The 13,887-nt window shown below is 42.8% G+C and overlaps 1 protein-coding gene across 4 annotated transcripts in view; it reads right to left on the reverse strand.

Moving 5' to 3' along the window:
- TBC1D19 (TBC1 domain family member 19) overlaps positions 1–13,887 on the reverse strand; it is a 72,980-nt gene that overhangs the window by 46,822 nt on the left and 12,271 nt on the right. For all 4 annotated transcript variants that reach the window (XM_087963502.1, XM_087963503.1, XM_087963504.1 and 1 more), the window contains exons 4-9: positions 13,115–13,190; positions 8,498–8,572; positions 8,338–8,401; positions 6,661–6,707; positions 3,174–3,284; positions 273–345 (exon numbers count right to left, since the gene is read on the reverse strand). In XM_087963502.1, the coding sequence (XP_087819628.1) occupies positions 273–345; positions 3,174–3,284; positions 6,661–6,707; positions 8,338–8,401; positions 8,498–8,572; positions 13,115–13,190 (446 nt within the window). The remainder of the gene's footprint in view (positions 1–272; positions 346–3,173; positions 3,285–6,660; positions 6,708–8,337; positions 8,402–8,497; positions 8,573–13,114; positions 13,191–13,887) is intronic.

The following is a 13,887-nucleotide window of genomic DNA, read 5'->3' on the forward strand; positions in this document are numbered from 1 at the left end:
ATTGAAGGTCAGGTTGTGTTGTGCATAACTGAGAGGAAGACTTAACTGGGAATGGATGGTGATTGGGGCATGGGATGTGATGATGGGTGCAGGGGATGGATTTTGTAGTTTTTACTTATTGCAAGGAAGCTCGGAACTTTCAGATTCGGGATTCCACAGTTGTGCCAGTTACTATCCAAAATAAAAGGAACTTTTGGGGAGATGTCTGTCTTGGGGTTACTGGGTGGAATGGAGGGTTGCTGGAACGCTGACAGTTAAACTTAAACACCCACCTGAAGGCACATGTGTAGAATCATCAATATCCATCTGACCAGTGTTCAGGTCTAATTCACTAAAGTACTCCTTCTTAAGGGGACAAAAAAGGAAAAAAAAGACATTTTCCAAAAGATCGCGTCACCCTACACCATATGTAAAATCAACATGAAATATCAATATATTGCTTTAACTGGCAAGCTGTAAACACAAAGGCTAAGACTCATGGGACCCATGCTATGTAATAAATTCCATCCCTCGGAAGACCAAAATCCCAGCATCTTAGTTAAAAACTTGACATAGACAGTCCTTGACTTACAATGGTCATTTAGTGACCATTCAAAGTTACAACAGCACTAAAACGATGACACGTGGTCATTTTTCACACTTACAACCGTTGCACCATCGTCATGGATACATGATCAAAATTCAGACGCTTGGCAACTGACTCCTATTTATGACGGAATATCCTGGGGTCATGTGCTCCCCATTTATGACCCTCTGACAAGCAAAGTCAGCGGGGAAGCCAGAGTCCATTAACAACCAGGTTACCAACTTAACAACTGCAGTGATTCATTTAACAATTGTGGCAAGAAAGGTCGTAAAGTGGGGCGAAGTTCACTTAACAAATGTCTTACTTAGCCACAGAAATTCGTGGACCACCCATAAATCGAGGACCACCCTTACAGCAAGGTGAATGCTGCACTGCAATATATATCACTTAGTTACCAGTTATAGCAAGGGTCTTCAAACTTGGCAAGTTTAAGACTCCCTGCTTTAAATTCTTTCAGATTCTTTAGATAGATGATAGATAGATAGAGAAATATAGATATGGAGATAGATAGATTAGATATGGATAGATAGATAAGAGATAAATAGATAGAGATAGATAGATAGATAGAGAGAGAGAGAGAGAGAGAGAGAGAGAGAGAGATAGATAGAGAGATAGATATAGAGATAGATAGATGATAGATAGATAGATAGATAGATAGATAGATAGATAGATAGATAGATAGATAGATAGATAGATTAGAGATAGATAGATAGATAAATAGATAGATAGATATAAAGATAGATAGATTAGAGATAGATAGATAGATAGATAGATAGATAGATAGATAGATAGATATAGAGATAGATATAGAGAAATAGAGATAGATAGATTAGAGATAAATAGATATAGATAGATAGATTAGAGATAGATAGATAGATAGATAGATAGATAGATAGATAGATAGATAGATAGATAGATAGATAGATAGATAGATAGATAGATAGATATGGAAGGCTCTTTACCACAGACCAAGCGTCTTCAAACTTGGCAAGTTTAAGACTTGTGGACTTCATCTCCCATAATTCCTGAGCTAACATGACTAGAGGAGGAATTCTGGGAGTTGAAGTCCACAAGTCTTAAAGCTGTCAAGTTTGAAGACCTCTGAGTTATAGGCTAGAATTTTATTTAATGTCATTTGTGAAAAATAATCCTTTACAGCAGGGGGTTTAAAATTTATGTATCAAGAATATTCAGCAATTCTCATATACAGAATTAGAATTAGATTTAGAATTACATTTAGAATTCTTTATTGGCCAAGAGTGATTAGACACACAAGGAATTTGTCTCCCGTGCATATGCTCTCAGTGTACATACAATAATATGTGTGTGTGGCAAATCATTATCATAGTCATTGTAAAAACACACTCATCATAAAACATTAGATACAATACTTAGTGATGGGCATGGATAATAAGCAATCAACATAAATCACACTAAGATACTAAATAAAACAATATAAGTCATACGATACGAGCAACACAGTTATAGTCATAAGAAGATAAGGAGATAGGTAATAAGGAAGATGAGAACAATAATGGTAATATTGCCTTTCTAGATAGTGTGACAGTGTTGTGGGACAGTGTTTAGCAGAGTGATGGCATGGGGGGGGGGGAAACTTTACAATTTTGATTCAAGGATCACATTTTCCCCATGGGCAGTTTACAGATCATTAATTTTTTATTTTAATTCATTCACCCCAGCCCTGTCCCCCCCATTTTTTTCATCCTCTGCAAACAGGAAGCAAAAAATATTTCTTTCTCCATATACAAAAAAGCACCAGAAGGGAACAATTGCCTCATTTCAGCCTTTGTATCATATTTATTTTTTAATATTCTAAAGCAGGCTTGTCCAACCCGCGGCCCATGGGCCGCATGCGGCCCAGGTCGCCTGGTAATGCGGCCCAACGCCCACCCCAACCTTCATGAAAGATCCAGCGAGGAGGAGGAGGAGAGGCAGGCGCGAGGCGGGGCGAGGCGAGCAACAGAAAAGGCAGGCAGCCGCAGCCCAAAAGTCCCGCCCCGCCACCTCCTGCTGTTGCCGCCGCCACCGCTGCTGCTTCTGCCCCTGCCGCCGCTGCCGCCACTGCTGCTTCTGCCCCCCCGCCGCTGCCGCTGCTGCTTCTGCCCCCGCCGCCACCGCTGCTGCATTTGCAGGAGGAGAGGTAGGCGCGAGGCGGGCGAGCTTTCTCCCCCCCCCTGCAAAATTTGGCCGGAAAATTATAAAATAAAAAATAAATAATTTTTAATAAATAATAAATAATAAATAATAATTTTATTTTATTATTTTATTAATTTAATTAATTAATTTAATTTAATTTAATTATTTAATTTAATTTAATTATTTAATTTAATTTAATTAATTATTTAATTTAATTATGTGCGGCCCAAACCAAATTTTCATCTTCTAATGTGGCCCAGCGAAGGTGAAAGGTTGGACACCCCTGTTCTAAAGGTTTTCTGTGCCTTGGACACTGCTAACTATTTTTTTATACATATGGATTCATAAGTAAGGTCCGCTGAGTTCAGTAGACTACTGTTAAATGAAATGGCTATCCTCTATTTTTAAAGAAGCTGAAATGGATGCTTACCAGGTCGGGTATATCTTTCACGTTCAGTGGGACCTGAATTAGTCCCAAGTGATTTCTAATATTAGGCATCTCGCTGGTGTCGTAATTTGGATTGCGCAGGTTCATCAGCACCTTTAACAAGAAGACTAGAATTGACTATACATGTGTAAGAACTAAATGAATTATTTTAAAATAGCCACCTTAACAGAACGTGACCATTTGCCCTGGCCAGATTTCGTGCCCACTTCTCCGCGGGGCCCCCCCTCAGGCAACCCATCACCGATGTTTATGCTTGGCAGGCCCTCCATCAGGCCCTCCTGCCCTGGAAATAGTCTGCTAGTACTCCTGGCCCACCCGCTGGCCGATACATCAAGGGACAGCTTATCCCTGGGTGTTTCAGTGTACCCGACATTAAGCGGTGTCCCGGATACCTGACATATCCCCCCAAGACCAGCAGGGGTGGCAGCCCAGCCAGCAGTCACTCCTGCCATGGCCTGGTTGCATTTGTAGCCAGTTGAGGGGGGGGGGGTGGCTCTGGCCCCACCAGCATCCATCGGCCTGCATTCTGCTCAGGAGAGGCCAAAAGAAGAGCGCGAGCCCTGGCTGCAGTCAGAGCCTTGGCAGCCTCATGGGAAGTACACACAAGCTGTCCCTCCCTTTGCTGGAGACCCATGTGCGCCTCATTAGTTCCTGGAGAGGAAGGGCTTGCCCAAAAAATCAACAACAACAGAGCCTGTATGGTGGGAGAAGCTAAAACGGTTCGGTTTGGGGAGGAAATAAAAAGGTTAAGTGCCCTTGGTGCTTTAACCCTATATCAGGGAGAAGCGGCCTGCACACGCTCTCCTCAGATTTGGTCCGTGTCATTTTTTTTTTCTTCCAACTGAGAATTGTACAGCCCTCACTATGATGACTTGGAGTGTCACACAAATGTAACAAAATCCAAAATGTTAATAAATGTCCTTTAATGCCTCCAACTTGGCCCCACTGTTCAATAATTCTCAGTTGGAGATAAAACTTACTCAAAAATAGTCTTCAAAAGAAAGCAATACAGTCCGAATTTAATGAGTAGAGGTGAAATAAAAAACCAATCAAACTACAATGAAGAAATTTCCACAACGGACTAGGATAAGTAATTACAAATTCAAGGAGATAACAAGGCACAGCCTGTTGGAAGGACACCAACCAAGATAACTTCAGCCCAAAATAAAACACACTTTGCTTCTGGCAATGCTGTGTTTTAACCGTCTCTCTTATATACTATTCTCCCCAGCTGCAACCAATGAGGAGGATCATGGCCACTTCTTCTCTCATAAGCCAAGTTGTTTCCTTCTCCGTTCCTCCCTGTGTGTCCTAGGATGCAGAGGGGATGGGCCTGGTTCTTCCTCTGACTGCCCAGCCGGCCTCTGCCCTTCCACAACCTCCTCCACAACCTCCAAAGCCACACCTCCACTCCCTGTCGGCTGTTCCTCCTCTCCCTCAGAGTCCGACTCTATCAAGGGCATGACATTCCCTGTCCCCTGAATCCAGGTTTCCTTGCACATTTAAGAATGAGAGGCACTTAATGTTGTAATTTTTCTTTTAAACTGAATCATTTTATCTTCCCATGCCATAGTTTCTGGGTTTTTTGTTTTGTTTTTTAGAAAGCCCTTCCTCTCCCACGAGGTCTCCCAGGAGGGGAGGGACCGCCTGCACACATGCTCTCCCCACAGGGCAACTGAGGCCTCTAGGCATGGCTGGGACTTGTGCTTTCCTTTCCTGTCCCTCCTCCTGAGCAGGATGCGGGGCTGGTGGATGCCCAGGGCCTGGAGCTCCCCCTCAGCTGGGACGTGGCTACAAATCAAAATGCACATCAAAACACCCAGGGGCAAGTGTCCCTTGGTGAATGGGCCAGGAGAAGGAAGTTGTGGGAGGAGGCCGGCAGATCACTGCTGGGGAAGGAATGCCAACAAAGGGCCCGCCAAGCATAAACGCCAATGGTGGGTTGACTGCAGTGGGGAGCCCACAGAGAAGTGGGCACAAAAATGTGGCTGGCGTAAATTGTGTTAGAACCCCTACCAGCTCTAAGCTGCAAAACTACACAGATGGCTATTAATAGCAATAAGAAGAGTCAAATTTTTGTTCTGACCTAGGCTTCCCCAAAAAGCACTAAGCAGACTTTTTGTCCCGGCAAAACCCCTTTTATTAAACGAAGGTGAATTTCTTGCATTCACCTTCAGCCAAAGGCCTGGCAAAGAGTCTTTCAAGGGTCTAATTTAAGAGCACAGACATCATCTAGCCTGGAGAACTGCCAACTAAATAGTTTCAAACACAGTGCTGACAAGGAAGGACTCGGCACAGAGGCTCTGAGACGCACAGACAGATTTTCACACTGCTGCAATGAACAAACTATTTCCTGCAAAAGTCTCCTCCCCTTTTGCTCCTCTTTTAATCCCTATGGGAGGGGCCATTCATCGTTCACCTGTGGCCTTACTCCCACGTCGACCCTTAGTTTGTAATTGTTATTTTCTTTTGGCAACTCTGCGCATGTGCAGACTGGGAACCGGCTCCAGATGCTCCCCCACCTCACTGTTATCCGACTCCAAAGGCAACTGACAACTGCCAGCCTGCCCTGGCCCCATCTCTGCCTCTGATGCAGAGCCCTCGTCCGAGCCTTCCTCAGCCTCCAGGATTGGCCCAGGTTCCTCCCCAACCTCCTCACTGTCCGACTCTGCTGCCAGCTCCACTAGCCACTGGCAGACCACAATTTTTGCAGCTTAGATTTGGTAGCTTTAGTCTACATTTCCAGCAAACAGGAAACGTTATTTACAAAGAAACCTTTTTCATCACACGGTGAACAAAATCAAGTATTAAGCTAGTTAGCCAGGACACATCTTTACAATGTAAGAAGTGCTTTTTTTGTCCTTCCTTCAGAGGAACACATCATAAATATTTTAAGGCCTCGACTTACAACCTTTTATTTAGCGACTGTTCAAAGAGACAACGGCATTGGAAAAAATGTGTCTTGTGGCCAATTTTCACACTTACACTCATGGTAGCATCCCCATGGTCATGGGATCAAAATTCAGATGCCTGACAACTGGTTCATATTTATGACGGTTGCAGCATCCCGGGCTCACATGTTCCCCTTTTGCGACCTTCTGACCAGTTAAGTCAATGGGAAGGCCAGATTCATTGAACACCCGTGTCACTAATTTAATCAATGCAGTGTTTCACTTAACAATTGTGGCAAGAAAGGTTGTAACATGCGGTAAAACTCACTTAGCTGTCTTGCTTAGCAACAGAAATTTTGGGCTCAAATGTGGTCGTTAGGTCGAGGGCTATCTATAGATGATCCCCTAATTTTACCATGTACAGTAAAGTGCAATATACTGAAGATTGCATTAAAGCTCATTTGTGAATCTAATGACTCAAAAGATCCATTCTCAGGAACGACAAGATTTTATTGGATTAAAAAAATGCATATCCAAAACTAAAACCCAATCCATTATTTTTTTTTGCAAAAACTTACCTCAAGAAAATCTTTAGGTGCGTAAACTGGCCTGAAGAGACTTAGATCTGAAATATAAAGTTATTCAACCCTAAATATTCTGTAGCTATTTGAACTATACATTCCAGTAATAATAATAATCAAATATTATTTCAGCCTCATTCTAATAACTGTTCAAAACAACCTCCAGGTTTATTTCCCCAAGGAATAAATCTCATGCAGAATAATTGAAAGAACTAATGTAATTATAGGGGGCATTATAATGTAATTATAATGTAATTATATAAGGGGTGTGCATAAGCGCACCAATGTGCCTACCGTCCCTGTCCTATTGTTTCTTTTTTTTCTTATTCGTATCGATTTCATGTATTCATAACCATGTTTATACTTATACCTGTTATTTAATAATCGCTTGACTAAATAAATAAATAAATTAATTAATTAATAAATAAATAATTGAGGATAACTTTTAGAAAGTTTTCTTTAATGGGAAAACTAGTAATACACAAAAATATTAACTAATTGAGGCTGGTCTATTTTAACTCATTTAAAATTAAAGGATAACATGTGTTGGAATAATCAAGATATCTGTGCACTCTTTTGAGAGATGAGTTAACACACACGATATTTTAGAATACTTGCCCAGAACCAGAAAAAAAGTTATTGATACATGGACTATGGAACAAGATAGAAATGGGATCCGCAGATCATTAAATCTTCTCGAAGTCCATTAAATCCTGACAGTTCTTAGGGTAGGAGTTGGCAACACGCGGCTCTGGAGCCGCATGTGGCTCTTTCATTCCTCTGCTGCATCTCGCTATCATAATTTTGAGAGAAGCTTTTGGTGTGTGGGGGGATGGAAGCATGGCGCGCCAGGAGGAGACTCTATGGCAAGGAACGGGTTTTCCAATTGGCTCCATGATAGGGCTTTCGGTTAGGACAGATAAGAGGAAAAAGGATGCCACACTAGGACGCCACACTCTATGGTGGGTGTTGGGGGTGTTGGGGGAGAAACCAGACTTCTTGTCAGCAGAGGAAGGAGGACACCAAGCTATGAGGAGACTCTATGGTGGGGGAATTGAACAGGGGGCTTCCAGTTTGGATCTTTGTGGCTCTTTGAGTGTTTAAGGTTGCCGACCCCTGTATTAGTATTATTATAGTTTTATGGCTATTGCGAGTCACCCAGAATTTGTTTTAAGATGGGTGGCCATACCAATCTTTTAAATAAATAAATGAACCCAATGAAACATTTTACGCGCCTATGTCGTCAATGAAGACCAGCACAAAACCCTTCTCCCTAAATACATCCCCAGGGGCTTGAGACACAACCTAAGCCCTGTCAATTCAGCCATAAAACATTTTAGAAATCCAAGTAGCCAATCAGCTAATTTGTTAACTTTGCCTAGAGGGGTTGTAACCTCATTCCCTTCGTTTTTGTTGCCTGCAGTACCATAATGAGCTGTTTGTATTTTAAGGGACAGTTGATGCGTGAGGAAAATTGATAAAGAGAATTTTCTCCAAACAGCTTATTAACAGGAGACAAACACGAAAAGCACAATTTAGATTTCTGAAAAAGCTTTTGTTATCTTCAACCTTTCGGGTAGTGAGGTGTTTCTTGTCTTTCTCTTGCATATTCTCTTCTCAAAGTGCGTATATACTGAGTATGATTTTAATTTTCATAATGAAGGCGGGCAATACCTGGCTCCTCCGTCCCCATTTCATTCCATTTATTCAAAAGTTCTTTTTGCTCACTCAGCGGCCTCTGTAGAGCACAAGAAACAGGGCGCAGTCAACTCAAATGTACATGAGATTGTAGAGAAACTGTATGCTTACAGGAAAAGCGGCGAATAAAACGTACCTTCTGTGACAACGGAATGCCAAGTTCTATACACATGCTGTTTAGGCTCTTCAAAATACGTTTTTCCCAGTTTGCCTGGAGAAGAAAACAGAAATCAAGTCATCTTCCTCCTAATTATAATGTTCAATTGGAAGATACTTTCTCTTTATCTCTTTCCATTTAAGTTTTAAATACCGGTGTGTGTGTGTGTGTGTGTCAGTGGTGGTATGCTACCAGTTTGGACCGGTTCGGCCAAACTGGTAGTTTAAAAAAAGCCGTCAATCAAGCTGAAAGGAGGGGGGAAAAAATCCTCCGACAATCAGCTGACAGGAAAAAGAAGAGAAAAACGCAGGATCGTCCCTGCCACCCGCCCCTGCGCTTTTCTCTTCTTTTATCCTCTCAGCTGATTGGCATTGCAGGCCTCAGCTGGTGCGGGGAAAACTCTGCATAGGATTTAGGCAAAGCACGCCCACAAGCCACGCCCACCAAGCCACGCCACCAAACCGGTGGTAAAACAATTTGAATCCCACCACTGGTGTGTGTGTGTGTGTGTGTGTGTGTGTGTGTGTGTGTGTGTGTTAAAAAAGAACAAATCCTGCCCAAGTTTTGATTGGGAAAATGACCACGCGCACACACACACACACACACACACACCAGTATATCTAGATATCTAGAGAGGGGGGAACAGATAGATTAGATTAGATTAGATTAGATTAGATTAGATTAGATTAGATTAGATTAGATTAAATTAGATTAGATAGATGGATGGATGGACGGATGGACGGACGTACAGACAGATGGATAGAGATAGATAGATAGATAGATAGATAGATAGATAGATAGATAGATAGATAGATAGACAGACAGATGATAATAGAGAGGTAGACAGATGACAGATAGATTAGGTAGGTAGGTAGATAGATAGATAGACAGACAGACAGACAGACGATAATAGAGAGGTAGACAGATGACAGACAGACAGACAGACAGACAGACAGACAGACAGACAGACAGACAGACAGATAGATATAAATATGGATGGATGGGTATCAATAGCTACTGTTTCCCTGTGAAAGAAAACAGGAATGGAATAGTCTCAATTACTGTGTTTGGGAGTAGGCAGGGTAGCTGGGTGGAGACAGCCCTGTCTTGTTTTATTGTCCATTTGAGAATTTATTTTCCTGCAATTCCTGTTTTTAAAAAGAAAAATCTACAGAATAATGTTATACCTATGTAATATATCTGACATGATTGTTTCATATGTATCGTATGTAGCTAGGTAATAAAAATGGGGGAATGTAATGGAACTGTCACACATCAATTCATTTGAGGACAATTTATCACTCCCCCCAGGTAACACCCTGCACCTACATTTATGGATCATTGGTTTATTTATTTTTCATCCAGCAATGTCTTCTTATTATATTTTTGAAAAGTTTTCAGGCATGGTGTTTACAGAACAGCAAATAATCTAACTATTGAATATACAAAGTGATATATGTTATTCTTTTTCATGCTTTAATGTAGCAAGTATGGGTGGAGACTAATTTTTCATGTGCTCGCTGAATATGTTGATGCAGCGCTTGTTTGTTTGTTTCATTTTAACTGTCTGCAAAAAACCAGAAATGTCTTGAGCTTTTATTGCCAATCATCTTCAAATATTTATGCTCAGACATACTGACTGGCCGATATTATCACATCTTATTAGAGCTTAAGTGGAAAAGTGTCAGCTTGTTCAAATTGTCCTATCGATGAAAGGGCATTAATTGATTAGGATTTTGTGAACATCTTTTTCTAGCTACTGTAAACTGCTTTTCAACATTACCCTAATGATACATTCTTCACTCTCCGATGTGACTTATCATCCTTATCATCTTTTAACGACCCCATAATCCCTTGCAGGGGTGGAGTCTGGGCAACTGAATGGAGCACTAGCAGAATGTTTTAATGGCCGGATGCCCTTCCTGTCACCAATGTGGAGTTTTGTTCAGCAGATATCTTCTCAGTGTGCCCAGAGAGAGAAGTTTCTGCCTTTACCTAGTATTGAACATACAGCCTTCTGACTGTGAGGTGAGAGCTCCACTTCTAGGCAGGGGTGGGCTTCAAAAATTTCTGCCCAGTTGCTGGGTGGGCATGGCCATGGTGGGCGTGGCCTAGTCCTGTGATGTCAAACCTATTGCACGCGTGCTACAGGTGGCATTCAGAGCCATTTGTGCAGGCACGCGAACCCCAGGCAAACTTACCTCACTGCACATGCGCGCACCTCCCAGCTGATTTTTTCAACCATGTTGAGGCCTTTTTGGGCTTCCCAGAGGCTCAAGGGAAGCCTCTGCAACCTTTGCAGGCCGAAAACAGGCCTGTTTCATCACTTTCTGTATTTCCGGAAATACTGGAAGTGATAAAACGGGCACCTTTTTCGGCCTGCAAAGGCTTCCCTCGAGCCTCTGTGAGGCTGAAAAGGCCTCAAACAGGATGAAAAATCAGCTGAGAGGCACGCACATGCACAGTGGAGGGGGGATCGCGCACGCATGCTCAGGGGGGCGCGCGCATTGCCTTCTGGGTGCTGGCATGCGAGTGCGTGAATGCGAGTGCGCACACAATTTTTGGCACAGGAGTCCAAAAAGGTTAACCACCACTGGCCTAGTCGGCCTTCTGCACTACACAGGTCCCCCCGTTTTCGCATTCCCCAGGCTCCGGAGGCTTTCCTCGAGCCTCTGGCAGCGCAAAAACTGCCTCCCCCAGGCTCCGGAGTCCCTCCGGAGGCCTGAAATGGGTCCGTTTCCGGCCTTCCGGGAGGCCTGTTTTTCCCCCCTCCCCGAGCCTCCAAGCGGGCCCTGCACTTACTTTGCATCCAAATTGGGCCACGTGGAGACTCCTGGGAGGGGCGAGGTGGGGTGGGAGGGGCTGGGTGGGGTGGGATTTGGCAATTCGCCGAACCGGCCATAACATTAGCTACAGGTCCGCCCGAACCCGGGCGAACCCGTAGCAGCCCACCCCTGCCTCTAGGCTACCGCACCACTCCCAGATGTGACTATATGCTACCATGATAAAAATATAAGGCCTAAATTTCTGTATAATGCCATAACATCGACTGAGCATTGCATTATAACTATAAGCCTTGGTTGGGTTAATAATTAGTAACACAAAGAAGGTTAAAGTCACAAGAATGTCAGTATTTATTCACTTCACAGATATATATGGCTGCCCTTCCCAAACAGATGACTCTGGGCAATTAGCAATACTTTCAAATGAGAGTCCTATATATGGGTAGTCCTTGACTTACAACAGTTCATTTAGTGACTGTTCAAAGTTACCATGGCATTGCAAAAAGGGACTTAGGACTATTTTTTCACACCTATGACCACTGCAGCATCTCCATCAAAAGTCAAGCACTTGGCTATTGATTCATATTTATGACAGCAGCCAGTGTCCCAGGGTAATTTGATCACTTTCGGACGAGCAAAGTCAACGGGGAAGCCCGTTTCACTTAACAATCAAGTGACTAACTTAACCCCTGCAGTGGTTCACTTAACAACTGTGGCAAGAAAGGTCTTAAAAATTCACTTAACAAATGTCTCACTTAACAACATAAATTCTGGACTCAATTGTGGTCATTAAGTATAGGCAATATACGGCACAAAAAAAAAAGTACAGATAATACGCCAGTTTCACCAGTACACCAGTTTCAGTTTTGTCGTAACTTTGAACAGTCACTAAATGAACTATTGTAAATCAAGGATTACCTGTGGTCCTTTTAAAGGGGGAGGGGGCTTGCTTCTTTTGTGAAAGATGCACAGTTTGCCTTGGTTGATTGTTTGGGAATGGCCACTACGTATCTCATGGATCTGAAAACCAGAGTTTACACATAGCATGGCTTCTTGAGATTAAGGTAAAGGAAAGGGTTCCCCTTGCGCACAAGTGCTAGTAGTTTCCGGCTCTAGGGGGCGTTGCTCATCTCAGTTACAAATCTGAAGAGCCAGCACTGTCCGAAGACTTCTCCGTGATCATGTGGCTGGCATGACTAAACGCCGAAGGCGCATGGAACGCTGTTCCCTTCCCCCCCAAAGCGGTCCCTATTTTTCTACTTGCATTTTTACATGCTTTCGAACTGCTAGGTTGGCAAAAGCTGGGACAACTAACAGGAGCTCACTCCATCACGAGGTGCTAGGGATTCGAACCGCCGAACCGCCAACCTTTCTGATTGACAAGCTCAGTGTCTTAGCCACTGAGTCACCACGTCCCTTCTATTCGTTTTATTCTATTCTTGAGATTGGTGGCACTCAATTCAGCAAGAATGTATTTATTATTATTTATTTATTCAATTTGCTTATCTTCTTCGAAGCAACTCTGGTTGGCATAACAGCTTTAAAAGCAATACAACCGTAAAAAAACATTTCTAAAAACAATACAAACAGAATTACAATTCAGGTGAAGTTGCAATTAACAGATATGGAGGGAGGGAGGGAGAGAGGGAGGGAGCAGGATGTAGGGTTTTTTTATTCATTCGTTCATTCATCAACCACCTCCAGTGTGATATTCCCCCCTTGGGGACCCAAGCCAACTGGCATAGTTGGGTCAAATACTTCTTAGTATATATCCATATTTCAGCATGTGCAGTAAAATTTAATCACATCAAACCTGAGCTTTTCTCATGTAAACCAAAGGTTCCTTGATGTGTTCAGGAGGCACTGATGGAGAACAAGGTAAAGGAAACCTAAAAGGAAAAAAAATATTTTAGTCCCAGTACTATTTAGACCAGGGGTCTTCAAACTTCAAGCTTTAAGACTTGTGGACTTCAACTCCCAGAATTCCTCCTCCAGTTATGTTAGCTCAGGAATTCTGGGAGTTAAAGTCCACAAGTCTTAAACTTGCCAAGTTTGAAGACCCTGGGTTTAGACCCACATTTCTAAATAAATCTTTATAGATCATATTTTTCTCAGATACATAAATTTTCAGGCACAATATATAGCACGGCACTTATTATACTGCTTCACAGTGCTTTACACCTCTCTCTAAGCGGTTTACAGAATCAGCATACTGCCCCTCAACAATCTGGTTCTTCATTTTCCCGACTTCGGATAGGTGAAAGACTGAGTCAACCTTGAGCCAGTGAGAATCGAACTGCTGGCAGATGGCAGAACTGCATTCTAACCACTGCACCACCACGGCTCTCAATACATGGTGTCATGATCAATCTATGGCCTTCTGAAATATTGCTAGAGGCACTTATGTTTCACTGTTCATCCTGGCAATAAGGTAGGGTAAGACAGGATAGTTTTGCAACCATATCATAAACCTGTGTTTGCCAACCAGTGGGCCATGGACCACTGGTGGTCCGCGAGAAAATTTTGGTGGTCCACAGAGAAATGTCACCCCCAAAACAATTAATCTAGGCTGCGCGGGAACACAAG

This window comes from Notechis scutatus, chromosome 4, assembly GCF_049901735.1.
Source record: "Notechis scutatus isolate UNSWTSFEM ecotype Mainland chromosome 4, rNotScu1.2, whole genome shotgun sequence".
Classification (NCBI taxonomy): Eukaryota; Metazoa; Chordata; class Lepidosauria; order Squamata; family Elapidae; genus Notechis; species Notechis scutatus.